General features: G+C 36.5%; 1 protein-coding gene across 1 annotated transcript in view; it reads right to left on the bottom strand.

Moving 5' to 3' along the window:
• COL21A1 (collagen type XXI alpha 1 chain) overlaps window positions 1-24,220 on the bottom strand; it is a 71,330-nt gene extending 47,110 nt beyond the window's left edge. The window contains 17 exon segments of the mRNA XM_032684219.1: window positions 654-707; window positions 10,236-10,298; window positions 12,575-12,658; window positions 13,715-13,723; window positions 16,080-16,157; window positions 17,073-17,246; window positions 19,122-19,144; window positions 19,147-19,337; window positions 19,471-19,541; window positions 19,543-19,640; window positions 22,764-22,925; window positions 22,928-22,990; window positions 22,993-23,154; window positions 23,157-23,285; window positions 23,288-23,311; window positions 24,134-24,196; window positions 24,199-24,220. Coding sequence (XP_032540110.1) covers window positions 654-707; window positions 10,236-10,298; window positions 12,575-12,658; window positions 13,715-13,723; window positions 16,080-16,157; window positions 17,073-17,246; window positions 19,122-19,144; window positions 19,147-19,337; window positions 19,471-19,541; window positions 19,543-19,640; window positions 22,764-22,925; window positions 22,928-22,990; window positions 22,993-23,154; window positions 23,157-23,285; window positions 23,288-23,311; window positions 24,134-24,196; window positions 24,199-24,220 — 1,470 coding nt within the window.
• Between the last annotated feature and the right edge of the window lie 323 nt (window positions 24,221-24,543).

Raw genomic sequence — 24,543 nt, 5'->3', positions numbered from 1 at the left:
AAGAATGTCACACAGGCTGTATTAGCCCAGGGATGTCCCCTTCAAATGTCCATCAGACAGCCTTCACATATGCCATGTTGCAGGCTCGCTCCCGGACCCAGCATTCTCTCAGATGTTTAATTCAACAAACTACCAAGTCCTTTACTATCAGCCAGACTGGAACATGCCATAAGTAAAAAACAGCACTGGTTTCCAACAACTGTCTCAGTAAGGACTACTAAATTTATACAACAAAGAAAGAAAATTAATTCTCCTCCATCAGACTGGACTTTATCTGATACTTTGTTTTAAACATGTGCATTGAGGGTAATCCATCTCCATGACAAGGCTTCAGATCAATGTTAGTGATTCATAGAAAAATTGAAGGAACTACTCTTTGACTTCTGGACCAGGACAAAAATGTCTAAGCTGCAGCTGAGTCCATCTTCTACAGGCCTTACCTAGCACCGATTAAATTTGCCAGTCTAATTGTCAGCCTACCTTCAAATCCCAAAGCCATTCACCCATGGATGGTCCCTGATTTCATGACATCACTTGAGCCCTTTTCAAACCCCAACCTCAACTCTCAATGAAAAACAATGGATATTGAGAGAGACTAGGCAGGATTTGTCTCAGATCTAGTCTCAAAATCTAGGAATGAAACAGCAATTTACCTGAATCCCTGGAGTTCCTGGGATACCTGGAGTTCCTGCTGATCCCTGATATCCCTAAGGAAAAGAACCAAGACTTGTGACCTTTCAAAAGTCACATAAACAAATTTCCAAACACCTATTTAAAGAAAAAACAATCTTCCTGCTTACTAGAGAACTGTCACAGCCCTGTCATTGTAGGTCACAAATTTTAGCAACTGCTACTACAATCATATATTTGGGATTTACACTTCAGCCTTCAAAAGCTTTCATATCTGCATCTGAAGTTTGCAGCCTCCAGACTTTAGTTAAAATCAGTTATTTTAGAATTGTTACACAAAAGCATAACAAACGTATTGTTTTATTTTCAACTGGGGGAAAAAAGAAAAAAGAAATTAATCCACATATGTTGACACACTTTTTCTCTCCCTCTCTCTCAAGAAAAATAGCTGAAAAATGTCAGGAGTTTTAAAGGCTCATTCCTAGTTACAGAAACCAGCTTTAACAAATAAGGTATGTTCTAATTCATTATGCAGCTAGTTTTGTAATATCTCTAAATAATAAAAACTTCATTCTAAATACTAAGCACTTAGCTATGAACTTGAAGGCATATTACAGGCTATGCAAATACAAAAAATTATTAGAATGACTGGGACTATGAAAAGAAATACTAAATAATTCATAAGTTGAAAAGAGAATTTCAGGAATGCTTTACTAGAAATCAACATTGGCAGAACAAGAGAACCTCTACAGAATCCAAAATATATGTCTAAGTTTTGGTAGATTTGATTCAATTACTACAGCAAAGATAACCAGATTTTATGCAAAATGAACAAGTGCTTTAAAGAATCCTTTAAGAGAGGCAAGTTACTGAAGAATAAGAATTTTACATAGCTCCATTAAAAATATGTCATTCCAACGGAGAAAATTAGCTACCAGGAGGGATTTTATTGATAAAACATTCAAAATAAGAAGAGAAATTGTTCTATAAAACTCTGAGGCTATTTGGCTCAGACATTTCAACAGGCAGACAAAACTAAATGTGATAAATCCCATTAAATGGACTATCCAATTTCAAATACCCAGAATTTGATCTTGATTTGAACTGAGAGAACTAATAACCCTATTTCTAAATGAGTTTCAGTCTTAAAAACTTAGCACAAAATTTAATGGGGGGATTACCACGCTAGTAAAAAGGGGCTAATAGAACCTTTGCAATTCAAGAAAGGCAACATGTATGTCTGATATCTTCTTTAAATCAATCAGAGCTTCCTGGGAATAATAAAAAAAGCTAAAATTATTTGCTGGGTTAGATAGAAGAGAGTCTTTGCTGTGCTCTCTTCCCAAAAGACATTTGAGCAGATGACCGATGAGCCAGCTGGTAATGTTTAGTACAGAAGTAAACAGAATTCTAGGTCTCTGTCATACATGGATCCTCTATCAAGCATTCCACTTCCACTGCTCAAGCCAGTTCTAACAAAATCAGCTTTAACTTTAAATGGTATAGCACTCCCAGATTGCTCATAGGCCTCCCAGGTAGCTGAAATAATTCACCAAACCAAAAAATGCCTTTAAAAGTGTATCCCTTTTTTTCCTTCAAAAAAAAAAAGGTAAAAGGTTTGTATGACTTTCCGTAGGATATAATTATATATAAATAAAACTCTATTTCATATTTTAGATGTCTGCAATGCAATTTCCCTTCTCCCTCTAACTGAGAAGGGAAAGAAGTAGAGGAGTTCAATTTCCTGGCTGAACTGAATTTTGAAATTCACAACATGAATAGAAGATGGCAGAAGAGTTTTCAGCTTACAAAACTGCATATTTAGCTCAGAGCTGCATATTGTAATGAGATTTCAACACAAATCAAACACATTGTCAGTGGGCTCTGTTAATGGAAAGCTGGAACAGAGAAGATTCAAAAGGAAATTTGCAGAAAGTCACAAAAATGAGAATCGGTGTCTGGTAAAAATCACATAGCAATTGTTTGAACAAGGTAAAACCACATGCTGTAAAAAGAAAACTGGATTTCATACAAACTGAGCATGTATTTGTATCACTACTCCTTTTGCAGTACGGATTATCAATCCATATGCTAAAGCCTACAAATTTTTTGCACTAAAGTCAACTCAAATCCTCTTTCCCTAACTGCAAAGCCCTCAGAAGGAGTACCTATGTGACACACATACATATGCTGCAAGAACGGCAGTGCCACAGTTGCCACTTTATGTAAAAGGGACAAAAGTGAAAATTCCCTTTATAATTGACACTGCTGAGTTCAGGACTGAAGGTTCACTTTCAAATACAGTGAAAGCACTACATTTGCCACAAAAAATAATACTTTTTATCTGGGTTTGGTCTTCTCTCATGAACTTCTCAGAAGACACACAAATATTGTGAGAAGTATTATAGTTAACTATGAATTTGATACGCAATTTAGAATCCAGTTCCCTAAACACAGGCAGCACCTGTCATTTGAGATTCTTTGGACACCCACCCAGTGGTAGAAGACAGTGGCACAAAATATTTGCCCACTGTCTTGCAGTGTGGGCAAAACAAAATACCTTGCAGCATAAAAATCCTATACTTGCTGAGTAATACGATAATTTAGACACCCTGTGTCTTTGTACCCATTTAAAGAATAAATGTATGTGCCCTCACTGGCAATATCAATAACTAAAATCCTGCCAGGCAACAGAAATTATAGAAAGTACTCCATGTGTTTGAATTAAGTGTTTTAACATTTCTCTGAGAATTTTTTCTATCGTCTAATGTTTTTGCCTCAGGTCCTTTCTCTTCCTTTTCTCAAGAAGCTTTTTTACTAACATGTCTAATACCTCAATATGTCTGTACTCATGTGGCTATTGCTTTTCTTTTTCCTGCCCCTTTGGACATGTGGATCAGTCAAGTGGCCCTCTTCAGCATGTCTGCTTGGAGTCTGTGCCTTACTCCTTTCTCTGGGACTTTCTTAAGCAGTGGTAACTCAGGAGCTCAGAACAACAGTCATCTCTCTCTCCTCCCTCTGTTAAACAGCACAGCGCTGTAGGACTTCTGTGGCCAACAGGTCCAGGGAAGTGATTCTTCCCCTGTACTCTGCATTGGTGAGGCCACACCTGGAGTACTGTGTCCAGTTCTGGGCCCCTCAGTTCAGGAAGGATATTGAGGTGCTGGAGCAGGTCCAGAGAAGAGCAACAAGGCTGGGGAAGGGATTTGAACACAAGTCCTATGAGGAGAGGCTGAGGGAGCTGGGGTTGTTCAGCCTGGAGAAGAAGAGGCTCAGGGGAGACCTCATCACTCTCTACAACTCCCTGAAAGGAGGTTGTAGCCAGGTGGGGGTTGGTCTCTTCTCCCAGGCAACTATCAGTAATACAAAAAGGCATGGTCTTAAGCTGTGCCAAGGGAGGTTTAGGTTGGATATTAGGAAGAAATTCTTTACAGAGAGGGTAATCAGACATTGGAATGGGCTGCCCAGGGAAGCGGTGGATTCTCCATCCCTGGAGGTTTTTAAGATAAGACTGGATGTGGCACTTAGTGCCATGGTCTAGTAACCATGGTGGTAGTGGATCAAGGGTTGGACTTGATGATCTCGGAGGTCCCTTCCAACCCAACTGATTCCATGATTCTATGATTTACTTCTGCAGCTCACCAGAACTGCCTCTGCAGTGAAGCCCACACTGAAGCAAAAATGAAGGGCAGATCCAGCATTAGATCGGAAAGGTAGCTAAATGAAGCTTTTATCTTCCAACATAAATTTGAGGGTGATTCCTGATCAAATATTTATTATCATGTAAACATTATTATGGGAAAAGTAAAAAAGAAAGTTTTCATTGGCTTGTATGTTGCCTTTTTTTGGGTTTGCCTTGTTTGGTCTGTTTATTATTTCTCCATTTCATTACACTTTCTTCCATTAGCTACTCCATCATCTGCCAAGGCTTTCATAACTCAGAGCCCCTACCAGTACATTTTACACGAGCATGATGTTCTCAAATACCTGAGAGGAAAAAAGATCCATCAAGATCATTAAATAAATGTCATAAATCCAGTTTAAAAATTCCTGAGCTTCAGAGTGTTGGGAGATGAGATGATGTACTGAGGGAGTATAACTTCCTGCTCACTGCTTAGTTGTTCATCCTTATCGTATCATCTGCCTTTGGTTACTGCTGTCTAAACTACACAGCTGTAGGCAGCACAAGTCGGCATCAGGCATCGCTCCAATTTCAAAGTGGTAGGTCTCAGGGAAGCCATTACACAACTGTATTAGAATGGAGCAATTGTATTTCCTCTCATAACAACAATGTCACAGTTTTACTGAGGAATACGTACTTTTCTGGAAGTGAAAGCAGCATTTTATGGATGAATTATCAACTATGCCTATGAAATTTTCCTGAGAAAAGTAGCTGCAGAGTTTAGAACAACTTAAATCCCAGGCAAATCATGCAATAGCACAGGGAATTCTATGTATACATAAAAATATTATCCATTTTTATTCCAAAAGCACTGTTGATTTGGCCTTCAGTTGGTCACCAACTATGAAACTCTAGATAGTACAGCTGTAAAAATGTACTATATTTTTTAAAAAATATATTGGAATGATCAGAAATTACTTATTATGTGAGGCTTTGATACCTTATGAACTTTCTATCTACATATATCAGTAAAGTCAGTCTCATCAGATTAAACTGCTTATTGCTTGTAGATACTGTAAAGACAAGGCAAACTGTTCCAAACTTTCATGAATCAAACTAGATGGAATACTGGAAAATTGTCCAGATTTTCCAGCTGCATGGTTCACAGCTCAAAACTGACAAATAAGTGGGGTTTTTTTAAATTTCTTTCAACAGACTGATAACCTATCACCTCTATTAACCACAAGTTATTGCTGCACAGACTCTGATCATTTATTTTTCCCCATGAGTTTTTCCCCAGTACATAAAAAGTATCCTTTGGAATAAAAAATGGCTTTATGACCACGCAGGTAGGCTGCTGAGCACTTTCAGGGCCAGCAACCACTCCAACTTTTTCTTCTGGATGAATAATGTCCATTAAAATAAGTTTGAGTTGAGATTCAAATACTATTTTTACCCTTCCACTTACTTACCAGTGCTTTTCTCTTGACTAAACATTTTAATAATTTCAGGTTCTGAATCACATTTTTGATTGCAAAAACTGTATTTTCATTAATTATTATGCTTCTCCCTTTCAGGTTTTTTTACAGTAACTTCAACTGATCCTTTTTGTATGTATCAGAAAATAAACAGAGGTGGCAATTAAAGGGAAAAAACAACATATGAACAAAACTAATAAAAAGAACAATTAAGAAATTATTGAAAATTAATTATGTTTATGTTCACCTTCCCAAATATTACAGAAAATAATTTTACTGGGTAACGCCAGGTGAATAATTATGTTCTGGTAAGACTGAAGGTATTAACAGGAATTGTTTTGAATTTTTCTGGACTAAAATTAACTTTACATATCAGAACAATCTAGCCAGTCCAAAAACAATAAACTAAATTTTCTTTGATCTTTTACCTAAAAAATCAGTTACATCACATCAACATAGCTAGGCTTCGTGAACGAAGATTTGGGAAAGGCTCTATCCATATTTGTTACAAGCACGCTGGTGGCTAAAAAGGCCAATACGAGATAGACATATCCGATTGCAAAAGGCACAGCAGAAAGACTCCTTAGATGGTGTAATCTGCAAGACACGGTTCTTTCTGCGCTGCCTTTTCTCCTCGAGAGTGATCCTGCGTGCGTTCCCAAAGGCATCAGCAGCGTTATAGATGGTGTGTCTCCAGGCCTCCTGATTTGAGGCCAGGGTAGACCAGTTATGATGATCAATATGGCCAAGGCTGAGATGTTGTTTCAGGGAGTCCTTGTGTCTTCTCTTCGGGGCTCCTCTCTTGCGGCACCAAGTTCACCATAGAGCAAGATCTTAGGGAGGCGGTGGTCCTTCATCCTTGAGATGTGCTCTGCCCAGCACAGCTGTGTTCTCATCAACATGGCCTCAATACTTGTGACTGCTGCTTGTTCTAGAACAGACGTATTGGTCACATAATCTGACCAGTGAATGTTAAGGATTGTACAGAGGCAGCGCTGATGGAAGCGTTCTATGAGACGCAGGTGGTGGCGGTAGATGAACCATGATTCAGAACCATATAAAAGAGTAGACAGCACAATGGCTTTGTAAACATTGATCTTGGTACTTTTCTTCAAGTGTTTATTACACCATACTCTTTTATGGAGTTTTCCAAAAGCACTATATGCCTTTGCTAACCTGGTGTCTATCTCTCCGTCAATCTTACCGTCCGAGGAGATGAGGAGATGAGGCTGCCTAGGTAATTAAACTGCTGGACTGATTTGAGCTCTGATTGGGGTGAATGGTGATATGGGGATGATGGAAGACTTCCTGAGGTGCAGGTTGATAGAGAACTTCTGTCTTCTTTAAACTGACTTCCAGCCCAAAGAGCTCAGCACCGTCTGCAAAGCTGGATGTTAAATGCTGCAGAGCTGCTTCTGTGTGGGCCACAAGGGCGGCATCCTCACAATCTTTTTCAGCGTGATGCTCCAAAGGGCCACTGCAGACCTCGATGATCAGGATGGTATCTACATTTGATACTGTACTGATGGAAGCCTTTTCAACCTACGGCGACTGAAGGCCCACACTAAGACCTTAAATCAAAAAATCAGTCACATATAGTAATATAAATGCATGCCTAAAACCTTTCTCAGAGGAAGTCAACATTTTGTTGACTAGTTATACTGTTCAGAGAAAATGAATACCAGATAGGCAAACTGGAATAACTTCAGAGTAGAAAATAAAAACGCGTTTGGGAACAGAAACCACTGACTTTGCAGGAAAAGTTTTTCACTCAAAAGCCACTTGATTAAATAAGATTGACTACACAACTACCTGTAAGCCTATGGTGCTTTCTGAATTAAGAGCTTGCTTCTCAGAGTTCCCCAGGTGATACAGCTAAAAAGATTCATATGAGCATAGTTTCCTTAAACAATGAAAATCACTGACAGCATAGAAAACATACAAGTCATATTAGCAAATACATAAGTAGAACAGAAAGACAGTGAGAGGAATCTGTTTTCCTGCACAGTGTATCTAAAGGATCTCCCACCATTCACAGCTAAAAGCTTGCCTGGAAAGCACTCAATAATCTACTGTAAGGAACAATAATGTACTGGCCAGACCTGCAGATGATCTAATAGTTTTGTAATTATGTCCTTATAAAGAACAAGTGCAAAAACTGCAGCTGGTATTTCAAAAACATTACTGAGTTAATAAAGTTATAGGATTTTGCTGTAAGCATTTCAAATAACATGAACTTCAGCAAAGTGGTAACATTTCTCCTTTAGTAGGGCTTTTTGATTCTCATTCTGAGATACTTTTGTTAATCTTTTTTATGTTCAGAGAATGCCCATCTATGCAAATTATGACTCACTCGCAGGAAAAAAGAAGCCATTAACTGCCAGTTTACAAAGTTACAGAAAGTCTAGAGTATCAATTTATTTCTCTTTCATAAGTCATGCTGTTACAAATTTCAGTGCCTATGGGAAAACATATAGCATTGAAGTAGAAACCTATTCACAAAAGTATGAAACAGTCACAACAAATTGTTGTAGTGGTTTGGACTTTGTTTTCCCCCAGAGGATAAGAAAAGTGGTAGACCCCAAGGGGTGGAAACCCCTGGAAGTTTTGAAATTCTGTCCAATGAGCGCTCCTGCAAAAATGTAAACATACCACAACCAAACGGAAGAGAAGAGTTGTAGTTTGAGGTTAGAAGAAGTAGCCATGTTGTGAAAGCCACGAGGAGAGGGCAGGAGCCCTCTGGGGGGCCTCTGCCCCCCCCCCAGCCCCAGTTGGGGGCTACAGAGACTTGGAACAGTGTTAAGCTGGACTATGTGTCTGTAGCTGTGAGCTGGGGGATGTTTTCCATCGTGAGTGAGCAGAGACAGAGCAGAAGCGGTGGCAGCGTCCAGAGGTTATGGCTAAAAGCCAACTGATAAGACCTGAACCAGAGACACAGCAGAAACAGCATGCAGCCAAGGAAGACTCAGAGTTGCTCAAGCCGAGGTAGAGAACCGGCAGCAGAGAACAGAACTAAGTTCTACAGAGAGAAAGCTTGGGGGTAAGGACTGCAAAACTCCCCTAAACTTCCTTGGAGATCCCTCCAAAAATGGAGGGGGGTGGACTCTTACTGATTAGAAGTCCTAAATGGGTAAAGGGGCTAAGAAGCTCGGTCGTCCTGAGAGCTCAGCCAGGACGGAGTGTGTGGAGGTTGACCTTGAGGCCCTCCCTTGCTGCAAGCTACAAAGAAGCTCTCAGCCTGAGACAGGGCACAGAGGCCCTGCAAGGAGCTTGAATCTCCTGGAGATACCAGACCGTCACGAAGACCCCCTGCGTCTTCGTGATATGACGTGGTGAAACGACCTTGTCTGGGGTGACGAAGCCCACGGAAGATCCCTCGGTTGGTTGACGACGGGGCCGAGAGGAGCTTGGATACCTCCCTCGTGAGTGCTGGCAGAGATCCAGCAACAGCTGCATGCATGAGAGAGACATGGACTGCTATTCTGAAGAAGCTGCTGCCCTTTGAGACTGAAAGGGATCTGTCCTTCTTTCCGTCCTGGACTTTTATTTGGAGGGGAGAAGAGATCTGATCCATTGTAAATACTTATGTCATAGTAGAGATAGCTAAGGTTGTATATAATGTATTGTAGTATTTATTTGTAGTCATTGTAATATATTCCCTTTCCCCCATTCTGAGTCTGGTTGTGTTTTGTCTGGAAAAACCCATCTCCCATTAGGTTGAAATGTGGGAGGGGGAACAGAGGTAGAGAATTGGATTTTGGGCTATCTCAAACCATGACACTATTAAAATTTTATTACAACAAAAAATTTTAACCTTGAAGACCAGACAAGCCATTGCCAAATCTGTCATTTTTATTTTAGGGACATTTGTTATTCATCTACTTTTTTTCACTCTTTACCATCCTAGTATCATATTAATGGAATGGTAGTTTAAAAAGTAAAATCTAGGGTAGGAGAAATATAAGTATTTTTATATGTTTTTATACATTTTATGATGTATGTTTTAACACATAATGTTCAGAATTGAAAAACAGCTATATTTTAAACATTTTTCATTTATATCTACATATTTTGATGGACTACTTGACGTAGTCTACAAAGAAACTAAACATAGCAAGCTTAAACATGAGTAGCAATCCCTAAGAAAAAAACAGATAGGATTTTAGCTGCCCTGAAGTGCTTTCTAATGAACCAGTTCTTAAGGAGTAAAGACTGAAGGTGGTAAGTGCTGCAAAATTATGCAAAGACCAACAGGAGCACTCATAGCCTGTTCTCTGATTTAGAGCAGTGTCTAACTCATATTTACAATACTTTAGCTTGAAACAAAAATAATACGATTAACATATTCATAGAACCGCTACATGCAGATAGCACTTAAGTGACATTCACAGTTTCAAAGAATGAAGACAAAATCATCTAAATCTGAAAATCTGGTATCCCTGCTACCTGTTTTTTCTCCTGTTAATTTTACATTTACAATATATGACTAAGTTTTTAGTACTCACAGGCTTACCATCTGGACCAGGTTGACCAGGGTAACCATGATTTCCAGGCTGCCCAGGGTCACCCTATGGAGAAGCAACATGTTAACACACAAAATATATGAAAGAGCACTTCAAAGTTAGTACAGAGCAACCTTAACCCTACAACATTCCAAAAAACAAGCCCAGATACCTGCCACTGTGGAGTAATTCCTACACTGAAAGAGAACTGATATTGTAACCCTTCTCTGGGAGAATTCCCCCCAGGACTTGGAGAAGTGAGCCCACACAGTTACAACGCAAGTTTGACCCATCATCTCAAATGCTTTCAAGCTTTTTAACATTTTAATCAACAGAAATAAAAACAATTTTCATCAAATGGATGAAACAATCTTTATTAAAATCTTGTTAATCAAGTAGTTCTACTTCAAAGAAAACTCCCGTTTGCTTTGTCTGAGTCTAATTCCTAAAACAAAAGCACTGGAAAAGTAGGTGCCAGGACTAAAACCTGCTAAATAATATAAACTTCTCCCCACACACTTATGGCTGTCTAAAAAATATAAGGCTGTTTAGATTTCTTCTTAAAAGTCCTTTGCAACTATTTTTATAACCTTTGCTGTGATCATGTCAAAGTAAAAGAAAATTTGGATCCTCAGAATCATGTTTATAGCAAGAAAGCAGGAACTTCCTATTCTGTCCTCCTAGAGTATTGACTTTCTCTGTCTATTTTACTAACAGCCTTGATGTGAGCTCAGCAAAATCCATTAAGACTTGATCTACTAAAACATTTTTCTTCTACAGGAGTGTTAAGCAGGTACTGATGTCTTCAGCCTGAACCATCTACTGGTTGCAAGTCAGTTATAGCTGCAGAATTGTTATAAACAGGGAGGACATTAAAAGGGAAACAGGAAACTAGCTTTCAATGTGACTATGAAAAAACTTATTTTCACACATAAACCACAGAAATGTAACGCTGAACTAAATGGGAAAGGATATAGAATAATGTCCCTTTAAAAATGCCTAACAGTTACTGTTTGCTAAATTAATAATAGGTTACCCAGAATTATTGTGATCCAAATTAAGGAGTCCAGGTTTGGCATTTGATCAATAATAAATCTGCTTTCAAATACACTATTTAAACGAGGAAATTTTATGCTTTAACTTGAAAAGCTTAAAATATCAGTTATTTTTTTTAAATTGTTTTGATTTCATTGGTTTTATTGTAGCCCATTAATATCACAAACACAGAAATAAAGTTTAAATTTATATGGTTCCAGAGTTCAGTATTCAAAAGTTAAGAAATATCATAACTAAGATAACCTTTTCAATTTTAAATTGGCTTCCTTTTCACTCTTTCTGCAGCCTTCTGGGTTAGGCAGCATCTCGTCACCTGTATTATTCAGTTATCCCCAAAAAAATATTATACTGCAATTCTGCTGAAAGATTGTACATGAAGCAGCAGTCTAAAAAAAATTGTACAGGTTACCCTAATTCTGACACTTCAATACTCCTTCATGCTTTACAGGAGTAGTTTTCAATTTTTTTAAATGATAAATAGTTTATTCTCTCTCTCTTAAATACACTAAAAAGAAAAAAAAGGTAAAAAATCCACAAAAATTCTATTACATGAAATAATAAATACGATCTCCATATTGTGGATTCCAATTCCCTCATCAGAAACCTTTACCACTGTAACAATAAGCCTTTTGATTTGAGTTAGCTGCAGCATACTGTAACCTCATACAATGAGAGTAGAGGGCTTTTTATTCATTTGCTTAATGAAAGACAAGTGGTCTGGGGTTTTCTTGTCTACACTTGTAAGTAACTCTGTAAGCACTGCTTAGCACAGTTATTGAGAAAGATACTACAGCAAAATACTAGGGATTTAAGTTTGCCATGTTAGACATTTGCAACTCCAGTCTGGTTCTCATTTTAGCTCTTCAGCACTGAAGGGACATCATCAGAACAGCTGAGGTGGAAGTCTCCCAGTAAGCATCTATTTCCTTCTTTTACAAAGAAGGAAAAAACCCTCCCAATAAAAAGACTTTTTTTAGCAAATCATTTAATTCTCAAACAACTAACAGTGCAGCATCATTAGCTGAAGAGTAGCAAAGAAACATAATTTTGCACCCATGAACATCTTCCTTAAAAAACAGAAGATATATTTGTTTTATTAGGAGTTATGACAGCAAAACCTGTCCTTGAGGATCCTAATCACTATATCCATGCACCAGAAAACAGAACTAGGAGAATTTGCCCCTACTTTTTCAATCTGCCTAATTATGACTGGCCAACAAAAGATCTGAAAATAAATAAAATTAAAAAAAAAATACTGTGCTCAATAAGACAGAATAAAGACTTACTTTGGGGCCTGGAGGTCCTTGCTTTCCTGGTGGGCATATGCAGGGGGCAGGTGTTGAGCCTACATCACTAGGACCATTCATGCACTACCAAGAGTTAAACCAGCCATCAATACATATGCCAAAAGCATTCAACAAATATATCATAACATTATATGAAGCTGATTTTCCTTAGGTTGGCTTTAACTTGGGTCCTGGTTTTCACTCCTTCATTTGGCTGGAACTTCTGTTTATCTGAATATTGCCCTCCAACTAATTTTCATGCATGATTTCACTATTTTATCCAGAATAAAAACAAACAACGAAGTACCAATACTGACTGGGCTGATACCTCTAACTTGGTGGGGGTTTTTTTCACAAATATTTTGTCATATAGTTTGATAATTTTAAATCTTGCAACATGAAAAACTCTTCTCCTAAACCAATTTATATTAATAATTTTAAGTGTGATCAATTATCAAATATAATCCAAAATACAGGTACATCTGTACTAAATCCATATGTGGAAGTAAAACTCACTGAATTCTTTTTCACCCAGGAAGTTCTTAGAGCTATAGGAAGGCAAAAATTTAAGAATCCAAGCTACAAAAATGCAGTTTTTTATTATCTAAAACACTTTCCATAACATTTTACTCATATTTTCTAGAATAACTAAGATTTTTTTACACAGTGTTCTCTGAATAGAATTCTTTCCTGGGGTCAAATGATTGATCAAAAAACAAATCCACATTTTCCTTGCAATGGCACCAATTGGAATTACAAGGAAGGTTAAGGAAACTATCTATATCAAGCCTTCAGACAAGCTCCTGTTCAGGGAGCTCCCATGAGCACCATGAGGGTAACAGCTACCTGACTGTGGGTATCCCCATCCCTTGGTAACAGTATCCAGCCTGCAAATAGGAGCAACTGAATCGAACTGAGAAAAAAAATCAGGCCACTTATTCTAATAAGCATGCATTTCTTCAGAAAAATTATTTTGAATTTATCTATTGATGAGAGTTCAATTAACGGAAATCCAGTACTTTTAAGATTAGCAAATCTCTGCTCCCCTTTGAAAACAATTATTACCTAGAATAATAAGAAGCTTATATAAAGTCAAATACTACCTTAAACTGAGTTTGAGTAGTTTAGGATCGAGCCTACCTCTCCATTCTGAAACAAGAAGAAACACAGTTTAAGAGCACAGGAATAGTTGTAAAAAGCAAAATCCATTAATTTTAGATTAATAACACTATCAAAACCAATCATAACTTTAAGGCTGTAACTACCAAGATATTGTAATTCAAATTTTTAGACTTTCTCAGACTTATGTGCAGCTGCTATCAACACATATGAAATAATTTTAGCTCATTTTGTTGTTAAGCTCAAAAGGAGCTACCAGCAGCAATATTTAAAAGCAATGACAAAATTAGAATTAATAAACCATGTCAATATTGACACAATTAATGTCTACGCTTGGGTCAAATCTCTTACCAAGAGTAACTTCTCATCAAAAAACTCCTCTGCTTATTCATTTATGTCAGAGAATGTACCAAAATATTTCTGCAATCTCTGATCTCCGCCTGAATTCACATCTGGGAAAACACAGAGCAGCACAGCAGCAAAGCTGACTTTTTCTTGCTGTCCTACACGGCTGAATTAGACTTTGCTATCAACTGATATTTTTTTTTTTTCAGTATCTGAAACACCACGGAACAATCCACCCCCAAGTATTCCAGCATAGCAAGCACAAAATTGTCTGTCTTAATGGTTTAGTAGCTACCAGTAGCTGCACCATTACAGGAATTTTCTAATCCATGTAACCACCATAGATTCCCTACACACTCTGTGGAGAGAGACAGCTTCTTATGTTCTCAATTTTCAGCATAAGGAACCTCTAGAGAAGGTCATCTTTCTCCACGGATCATAAAGGAGCTTAAAATTACTATGCAGCCAGGTATCTCTAGGAAAGGGGATGAATTTGGGCTGTAATTAGTACATACAGTCTCTGCTTATTTCAGCAGTTCTGAAACAACCACACCGACAGAATACAACCACAAAGTGCATATTCCTCCTTGGAGATCATGCAACATTTTTATTTTCTGAAAAAGTCCAGAATTTCATGGGTAAAGTCCAAATTTAACTAAAAACAATAGCAAGTGAAACTAAAATGTCAAAAATCAAATTTTTGGCTTGGACTCCTGGCCAAATAGCAGAGAATGTAAGATTTGACAGACTTTTTACTTTTTTTCACTTGCTTTCTTTATGCAAAATATTTTTCATTTGTCATATCCTACTTTTAATTTGTAAAGAACAAAAAGAGATGTGGTGCAGTTAACTAGCCAAATACTGTATTTTGTTCAAGATTGAAAGCTAATTTTACAAAAGTGTTCCTGAAACCATTAGTTCTTGACCTACACAGTCAGATTTCAGATCAGCTAATAATCCAGCCACCTACTTGTTGCTTAATTGAAAGTTGTGAGCTTTTTCAAAAATAATTTTAATAAGGATGTTGACTGCAATAGACACACTGGTCCCAAATGAAAAGAAGAAAAACAGACTAGCTGGCAGCCTGTGCCAGTCTGGAAAAAAAATAAAATCTAGATGCTGAAGATTCCACAGTTCTATTGTCAAACCAGCAAAATGGTCCTGATACTAAATCAAATCACAACACAAAGAATATGGGCCTACATAGTAAAACACTGGTGGCTGATAATCTTTAGCATAGTTTGTTTTAGACACTAAACAAAGGAGAGTATTTATACATGCAGAAGGAATCTGAATGTATAAATCAATCTCCCGCTTTTATTTTGAGATGGAAACTGAATGCTTAAATCTGGCTCCAACTGTCAGACATGAACAGTTTCCAAAGCTGTTCGCATGTTTAATATTTTATTATATTATTAACTGTAAGTAAGAGGACAAAGAGAGGGTCAATGGATCCCCATAAGTTTCCTAATTGTGTATATAAATTATAAAATCCCGAACAGAATTTTATTTTGTCTTATTCACAACATACTTCTGGAAATCTTGACAACATTTCAGATAGCAGGATATTTATCACAGACCACAGCACAGATATTTCTGACAGGAGGAAGTGATTTAGAAATACAGGTTTTTCGGTTATGTACCAAAATTTCAGAGTCTAAATGACCTGACAAGAAGCAAAAAGTATATCAGATAAGTTAAAAAGTCGTATTTAATGAATTCTACACTATTGTGACATAGAAGTTTTATTAATATATAATGTTTAAAATCTGAAATTTTAACAAAAGATCCTGAGATTCTTCTACACTGGTGTCAAATTACACCATCAAATATCTAAACTAAAAAAACTTTTTAAATGCTTTGTGAAAAGTAAGGCTGAAAACAGACAAGGTTTGTGTCACTTGAGATTGCACAGGTAACAAGCATGTGTTAGCACCAGCTGAAAAAACATAATACAATTTATTTTAAGACTTCATTAAGTCAGCTTTAAACAGCAATTTGTAAAAACAACCAAGCAGTTCTCTTCATCTATCATACTCACAAATCCTGGGATCTCACAGACTGTTTCTCTATTATTTTGCTCTGGGTCACAGTAGATTCGCAGTTTTTGTATATCAAACTATAATGCAAAACATAAAGACTCTTTAGAGCTCTGTGTGTTTACTACAGTTAAAAAATCAATTAAAGATATAGAAACATTTTTAGGCAACTCACGCGCAACCAATTAAACATACTGTAACAGAATTATTTAAAGCCAAATAATCAATCCAAGATATTTGTTTCTAAAATAACAGAAATCACTGCCCTTAATCCTTTGCAATAAATCCAAACTACAGTGGCTGCCAGTATCATTGCAGAAACAAGTTACAAGTGCAGGGAAAAATAACCTTTTTCTTTTTTTACCTTAACAACCTAGGATGATACTCCTGCACTGACTTGCCTGTACTAGATGTAGGATTAGTAAATTCTGGTGAAGCATTAGAAGCACCTCTGATGCTTAAAAGAATTTTATTTAGAGTTTAGCATACAAATTAAATCTTTAAAAAGCAACCAATAAAAACACTGGCATCAGAGAAACAAAAGTTCATGCCATTCTGCTTTACTGCTAAATTCCAAAACCATGAAACTTCTGACAGTTTTTCTAGCATAAACTATCGTGATTGCAAAGTGAGGAGAAAGAAACTTCATCAAAATTTCGTTTTCTCCCTCTTTTACAAGCATAACCCATATACTGATGGAAGGAAAGCACAGAGGAAATTCCCTGCTTTCAGACACTGTTTCTCGAATTCAGGCAACCATGTTGCATCAGTTTTGTCCGCAAATGCCCCTTGAAATCAGTGAGGCCATTAAGCACCCATCACACATGCTGAGTCCTCATGGCCATTTTTGTTCTCTCTTTAAGTAGTAGGATTTTGTATAATAAATTTCAGTCTACTGTAAATTAGAAGAGTAAGCTCAAGGAAACAGAAGATGCCAATGTAATATTAATCTACAGTAGAATTACTGGATTATTGTAGTTTTAGCATATGCTTACCTGTACTGTTTCCTCCTTTCCAGAATACTTTCCTATTTGGGTTAGGCCACTGATGTAAATACCTAAAACGGGATGTAATGGCTTAGTTTCAATTTCTTGGCCATCTATATACAAAGTTACAGAGTCTTCTGTTACTAAAAGACGAATTTGATGCCAGCCTTCATCAAACAAAATCTAAGGAAAACAAAGAAAACAGAATTGTTTTAAACAAAATGTCTCCAATTTAAATAACAATAAAACTGCATTTGAATACTTAAAGTACTGTTGGTGGTTGAGATGATCAGTGTTACAGGTTTTACATACAAATAGTCGTAAACTGTATAGGCAAAAAAGTATTGCCAAGTCATACCGTAATTGAGATGACAATCAGTAATAATAAATCCCTATTTCAAAATTATTTTATAACTCACATAGATCTCTTTAGTCTATGATCTTGAACATGTCCAAACCTGTATTTGTTCAAAATATGCAGCCTGAAGTTTTTTTTTTTCAGCAGTGGTATAATGACTCAAACCCTTCAGATCACAAACCATGGTGAAAACAAACTGGCAATTGAAAGTTTTTCGACTTAATCTCTTATGAAAAAAAAGATGACATGGCAGAAAGGATCACAATATTGCAATGAATAAACCAGACATTACTCTACAAAACCTCAGGTTTCTAAAACTTGAAAATCAAACAAATTATATAATTCTACAAGTAATAGAAAGCAAGAGATATCTTTAAAGCATTTATCTCACGGAGCTTAGGAATAAAATTCAATATGGGAAGGAACATCTTCTTCCTGAGCCTATCTATTAATTTCAAAAACAATCTAGCTCTTTAACCTAGCCTAGCCTAGATGCTAAATTGCACAGAGATTAATCCCACACTAAATTGGTATTAATAAGAGTAAACTGAAATACACATCTTTCATTAAGTAATACATCTTTGTTACCTTTTTTAGACATACAGAGAGATTAGGCTTATTTCACTTAATAGTAATACACCCTATAAAAGTACCTCTGTTTCTATTTTATTTTCTTACATAGATTGTTTTTATTTATTTACAGTGGTTCTCATTACAAGATAAAACAAACAACAGATCAGAATATATAATCTTTCCATTTTCCAGTTAAAGAGATAAATTATCATAAAGGTTTATTAAATAAAAAGGTTAATTAAGAGCATATTGACATTTATATGGTGCTCAGAGACATACAGCTCTAAAAAAAGCCATGAACTTATTGTTCTCCATAATAGCAGTGCAAGCACAGAGAAACACAAAAGAAAAAAACCACAAAAGTTGTGTTTTCATGGTGAAGTTCATGGATACCTGGGACTGAAAGAACACGACTGATTTGTCACTGTAGCTCCTAGAAACATTTAAATATTAATTTTTTGATTGACTTGAAACTGAATTTTTTAACAATTTCCAGTAAGTCAAGTTTAACACAGCTTCTTAAAAAATAATAAAATTTATTTCCCTTACTAATAATTATAATAAAGTAGAGGAAATTTGGAAAGAAAAAAGCAAAAATTCTCCATCCAATAACAGAAGAATGAAATACCTCTCCCTAGGAAAAGTTTAGTAATTAAGACCTATTCCTTGGATAGGAGTCCTTCCTTCACAAAGGATTTAATGTGAAATTCCTTCAGTCTGACTTAGAGTAGGGATTCAAATGTAGGCCCCCCGCTTCCCAGGAAAGTTGAACCCATTTGGTCATGAAGCACTCCAGTGGTAAATCCTTCCCACTCTTTGTCTGCTGAATCTCTGTTCACTTAAATAACACTCCCCGTGGCAGGAATGGTGATCTCTGGGCTGCATATATTCCTATACTGCTATAAATGCATGAGTAGAGACATTCAGTCTCTATCCCTCTGTCTCATCTGCAACCAAGACAATCTTTCTTACAAGATTTGAATATTTCACTGGAAATTATTGAAGAAAGACTGAAAGAGAACCTTCAGATTACACTAGAAAACAATACAACTGGTTTGGACAAATGGGGAATATGGAATAATGTGTATTAAATAAGTATTCCAGCATGAAGATAACATACTCCTTACCTTTACATGAGGTGCAGCAAAGTAAGAACTTGGGTACCATTTATTAAACTTGTTGTAGTGAATGATAGTGTTTTCTCTTCTCCGTTAATAGTGACTGATATCTGTGGTCTCTTATCCAGACTCAGAATTCTCCACAAATCCCATGTCTTTTTTACTTTAAATCTTTGAGTGGAAACAAACACATAAGATGGAGGGAGACCTTCTGGAAACACGTTCCTAAGTAAGGGAGAAGAGGGGAAAAAACAAAACAGTACTTTAATATTCATATAAATCTTAAAATAACTCTCTCTCACTTAAAGCAAAAAAAAAAAAATTACTAAGTATAGAAGTGTATTTAAAAATTTCATACCTTGTCAATTCTGAGAGGTCAACACGTGGTGTTACTTCATAAGCTTTTGCATTAGTTGTTGGTATTGAATTCTCTCTTTTTAACCTTTTTCTTCACACCTAATCCTACAAGAATGTCAAATCCTTTTTCATCTCGAGCTGCTACTGGAATTCTTGTTGGACAAACAGATTCTGCAAAGTAATAAATGCAAGGATAGTTCAAAATTTGATTTAAAACTTTCAAAAAGTAAGCTTCAACCTAACTAATTTTTTGTATCTGCCTTTCAAGAAATAAACAGAGAACTGAGAACTGTCAGTTAAGTACAACATGAGAGAAGACATACACAGAATTCTCAGGGACCTGAAGCAAGAATACTAAGATGTATTTTACTGCAATTACATTCACATACTATTTTGAATTGTCACTAAAGGTAGTTCATTGGTATTACAATATCTGGCTAATAAAAATATTGAATTTAATTTCTGAAATTATATGGTTTCAAAATTCTATAAAATTATAGATGTTGATTTCCACAGTGCACTAATAATTTGGATTCAGCATTCCCCCCAACTATAAAATCAGTTTGAAAATGGACAAAGGTAAAATTATTCTTTCTTTCTGATGGCATATTGAAGAATTACATAAAAAATTCCCAGTCAGGTAGACATTTTTGGGTCTTCTGGACCATTTTCTGGCAGGGCTATTTTGATAACTAACTGAGCCATTATACAGGATGCAGAAATCAACGGCAAAATTAAGAACTGTCTTCCATGGAAAACGGGGTCATATTTCTAGTCCATAGTACCAGCCACATTACTCTTGAGCCTATTCTGAAATTTTGTTTTTACAATTTTCATATGCTTTATTTTCCTTGCTAAAGCATGAAATAACTTTTTGATGTTAACTCGCAGTATCTACCACAAAGGAACTTTTCTCTGCATCCTCCAGACATACTTTCTGAGGTCTGCATTGTTTTCTTTTAAATGCACTCCCGACACACAATCTTTTTTATTTTTTTGCTATAGAATATTGATACTACAGGAACATTCAACTTTCAGAATAAATATTAAATATTCTTAAATATTTGGGCATGTTTAGCAAGTCTTTTCACCCTACAGGTACCCTAAAACAAACACTAGAGGTAAAAGGTACACTCCCAGCAAAATCCACAAGCCAATTCCTAATAGCAATACTTGCTACAAGAACCAGCAAACCTCAGCCTCCTTTGTCCAGAAAGGAGATATTGTCCCTGTAGTCTTACATCTACGTTCATATTATGATGAATTTAAAATGCCATACAGTAAAAGCTAGCTTTTTTTTAGACATTTAAACAAAGACCATGAGAGAGTATTGCAAATTTCAGGTAGCTTCACGTGGTTGATTGCAGACAAATCATTGCTGCTTGGCCCTCATGGAACTTCCTCTCCCACAGTCAAAGTGAATCGTAACAACTTGATAATCAGTAAGTAAATAAATGAATAAAATCATTCACAATTGAGTATAAAATTTACAGTTTACTAGTCTTGCAGTTCACTTGCTAAAGACACTGTGGTTAGAATGAAGCTGCCAAGTGTGAGAGGAGGCATCTCAGTGCTAACGTGAAGGAGTGCACGACGTCAGGGGGAAGAAGCAAAGGGTCACTTCAAGTGAAACAGTAAGTACACGTTTGTACAAGTAGCCAACATCACAGATTACTGTGAAATATTGCAGCTGAATTTTAAAGGATACTAGTTAATTCTGAATTTGATGAAATATATGTCACTTCTAAACTTATTCAAAGAAAGTATTGTGTTATTTAGGGGAATTTCTCTCTGCATGAAAGCTCTATTAAAGAATTTAGCAGCACTTAGCTAATTTTTGGACTGATCACCTTATTACATCAGCCACAAGGAATTATTATGATTTCATTTGATGTATCAAGAAATAACACTAATATCCTCAACAAAAGTATCACCATATTTTTTCAATGAAGTCCATACTCAAAGTGAGAGCAAACAAAAATATTTTGTTTCTTACTAAGTGTGGAAATATGGTAGAACTGAAATAGAACTTGCATCAATTCTTGATAATAAAATGTCAAAATAACACAATATAATAGAGTCTGAGTGATACATTTTAGAAGCAATTTGCTATCTTTTTTATATATATATGGGAAAGCCATTGTTTTACAAAATTAACAGAAAACTCAATGCAGTAATGCTGTTAGTATTCTAAGGCTAAAAACGCACTTTACCATGTTCATCTTGCCTATAAAATCCCTTCTAAGAAAGATCGTAACAGCTTGGTACAACTCCATGCATCTGCTTCGCCTGGAATGCTGTGTGCAGGTCTGGGGCCCCCCACACAAGAAGGATGTGGACCTGCTGGAGCAAGTCCAGAGGAGGCCGTGAAGATAATTAGAGGGTTGGAACACCTCTTCTATAAAGACAGGCTGAGAGAGGTGAGGTTGTTCAGCCTGGAAACAGAAGGCTGAAGAGAAGGGAGATCTTAGAGCAGCCTTCCAGCAGCTAAGAGGGCTTACAAAAAAGCTGCAGAGGGACTTTTCACAGGACAAAGAGAAATGGTTTTAAAATGCGAAGTAGTAGGATTAGATCAGATATTAGGAAAAAAGTCTTTACTGTCATAGTGGTGACACACTAGAACAGGCTACCCAGAGAAGCTATGGATGCCCCATCCCTGAAAGGATTCAAGGCCGGGTTGGATGGGGCTTGGAGCTACCTGGTCTAGTGGAAGATGTCCCTGTCCATGGCAGGGGGGTTGGAACTAGATGATCTTTAAGACTGCTTCCAACCCAAACCATTCTGTGATTCTATGATTTTTGCCAAGAGTCTTTCTTGTGGGTTTTTCAATACATACTAGAAGAAGTATGTATTCAGAAGAACTCCTGTTTGTAATGGCAGGCTATTCTCTCACCCGTCAAGAAGAAATGCTAGACTGTGCATGAGTATCAGTTGCAACTGGAAAAACAACAAAGTAAACCCTATATTCTCAGCAGTATAAGAACTGCTCAACTGTTTTAGTGTTTCTAAACTTCAGCAATGCAAAAAAAAATTAGGCTTAGCGCAAAAGGAGACATATTGAAATTAAATACATACTGGGTTAAAACATCATATCTTTCCCAAATATACCTCTTTGCGTGACAGGGAAAACCACTCCAAAACTTCGGGGAGTGATTTTGAGGCCAAAATGAAAGAAGATCAGAGTAAAGATTATCAAGTCCCTTGTTTCATTAATCATATATTCTGCTTGTGAAATTAAGAAATATGTGGACAGAACAACATTTTGCACGCTTAAGATATTTTAGAAGCACTTACCTTCACAGAGTTTCTGTTTTATAACTTCTTTAATTCTTGATATTGCAATATAATCTTCAACATAAAATACGTAAGTTGATGAAGGTTTGTTGGCAATAGCTTTAAGTTCATCCTCTTCAATTTCTGAGCCAACACCAATAGCAAACAAAGTGATTTTATTTTCCTTGCTTCTGCTGCTACGTCTTTGACTTCATCTTGGGACTTTCCATCAGTGAGAACAACCGCTATTTTGTTAAAAATCTTGAAGATTTTGCAAAAAGATGGTCATAAGCAAACTGAATAGCTCTTCCTGTTCTTGTATTTCCTCCCAGATAGTGTATGGACTCCATTTCCCTGATGAGGTTCTCAGTGGATTCATGAGTTCCAAGGGGAATTTCAAGTACAGGGTATCGCTGTACTGGACAACTCCAACTTGAATAAACTTTGGCCCTATGTCAAAATTTCTTGTAATATTGACAAGCCAACTTTTGATTATTTCAAAGTTTTCTGGGCCAACACTGTAAGAGCCATCTAAGATAAAACTAAATCCGCTGGAGCAGTTCTGCAACCTAAAAAATAATAAAAATCAAATAATATTTTAATGAACACTTTCACTTTCTCTTTCCAGAGTAATGTTTTCACTATTAAGTGCTGCTTGTATTAGGATCTATATTGACAAATACATTCCATTAAAAAAAAAAATCAGAGGAGTTTATTGTTTGTGTAAGCCACACAGATCTAACCTGGTATCTGAAAGTCTAGAGACGAAAAGGAATTTTATGGAGTTTGAAAATTGCTAATATGGAGTAGTGAAAATTGCTGCATTGAGAGCAAAACTAGAGGAAAAAGAACTCACCCTGAAAGTATCATAGCCAGAGGAAATCTTCCACATTCCTTTATTCAGTCACTTTATCTTTCAAAAACTACCTTGCTTTAATGTTTTCTTTTCTATAAACCAGATTTAGAGTACAAAACATGGTTTGATGGGGTTGAGATTCTAATTTTGGACAATAGCAGGAGGTCCTGTCCCAGAACTGAGGTTATCTCAGCTTCCATTCATGGAATCTTTATTTTTCCTTATTCAGTTTCTCACATAACATTAAGAAATGGCTTCTGAAGAAATGAAACACAATACTCAGACATAACTTTAAATCAAGATTGGAGCTTTACAGTTTCCATCTGCCCTCTTGAGCACTTCCAAGACACAAAGAGAAATATAGATATTCCCCTCCTAAAGGAGACATATTTAAGCTGTTTCTCACATATTATAGGATTTCACTAGGAAAATTATACTGGAAGAAAATCACCATCAACATCAAAAATGGGATACTAAAAAATTCAAGGTATTCTTTGAAGTGGCAGTTATCTGAAATGCAAAAATTAAGACCTACTTGCTCTTGTTTCCCCAACTTCAGCTGAGATGTAATCATGAAGTAGCAGAACTAACAGCATCTGAAAAATGTTACGATCTGTGCCATGTGTATTTATTCTCAAGGTCCTGAGATAAAACTAGATGGAAAAAATGAAAAGAAAATACAGTGTTATGGTATTACAAAACATACCCAAGCTTCTCTGTTTAAAACTGTGCATGAAAAATAACTCTGAATCGAATCTGCAAGCCCAGATGTGGCCACCCTGCAATGAATCAGTAGGTTCATTCACAATTAGGTTATATTCCCAGCCATACTTGTCCAAACACTATCCCACTCTGTAGTCATTATCAAAAGACTTGACAGCCTGATTCAAAATGTAGCAAGTGTTTATGTATGAGATACTGGTGGGGAGGTGTTACTTCAGTCTC

This window comes from Chiroxiphia lanceolata, chromosome 3, assembly GCF_009829145.1.
Source record: "Chiroxiphia lanceolata isolate bChiLan1 chromosome 3, bChiLan1.pri, whole genome shotgun sequence".
Taxonomy (NCBI): Eukaryota; Metazoa; Chordata; class Aves; order Passeriformes; family Pipridae; genus Chiroxiphia; species Chiroxiphia lanceolata.
The sequence above is the reverse complement of the archived record's forward strand: the minus strand, read 5'-3'. Positions and strand labels throughout refer to the sequence as shown.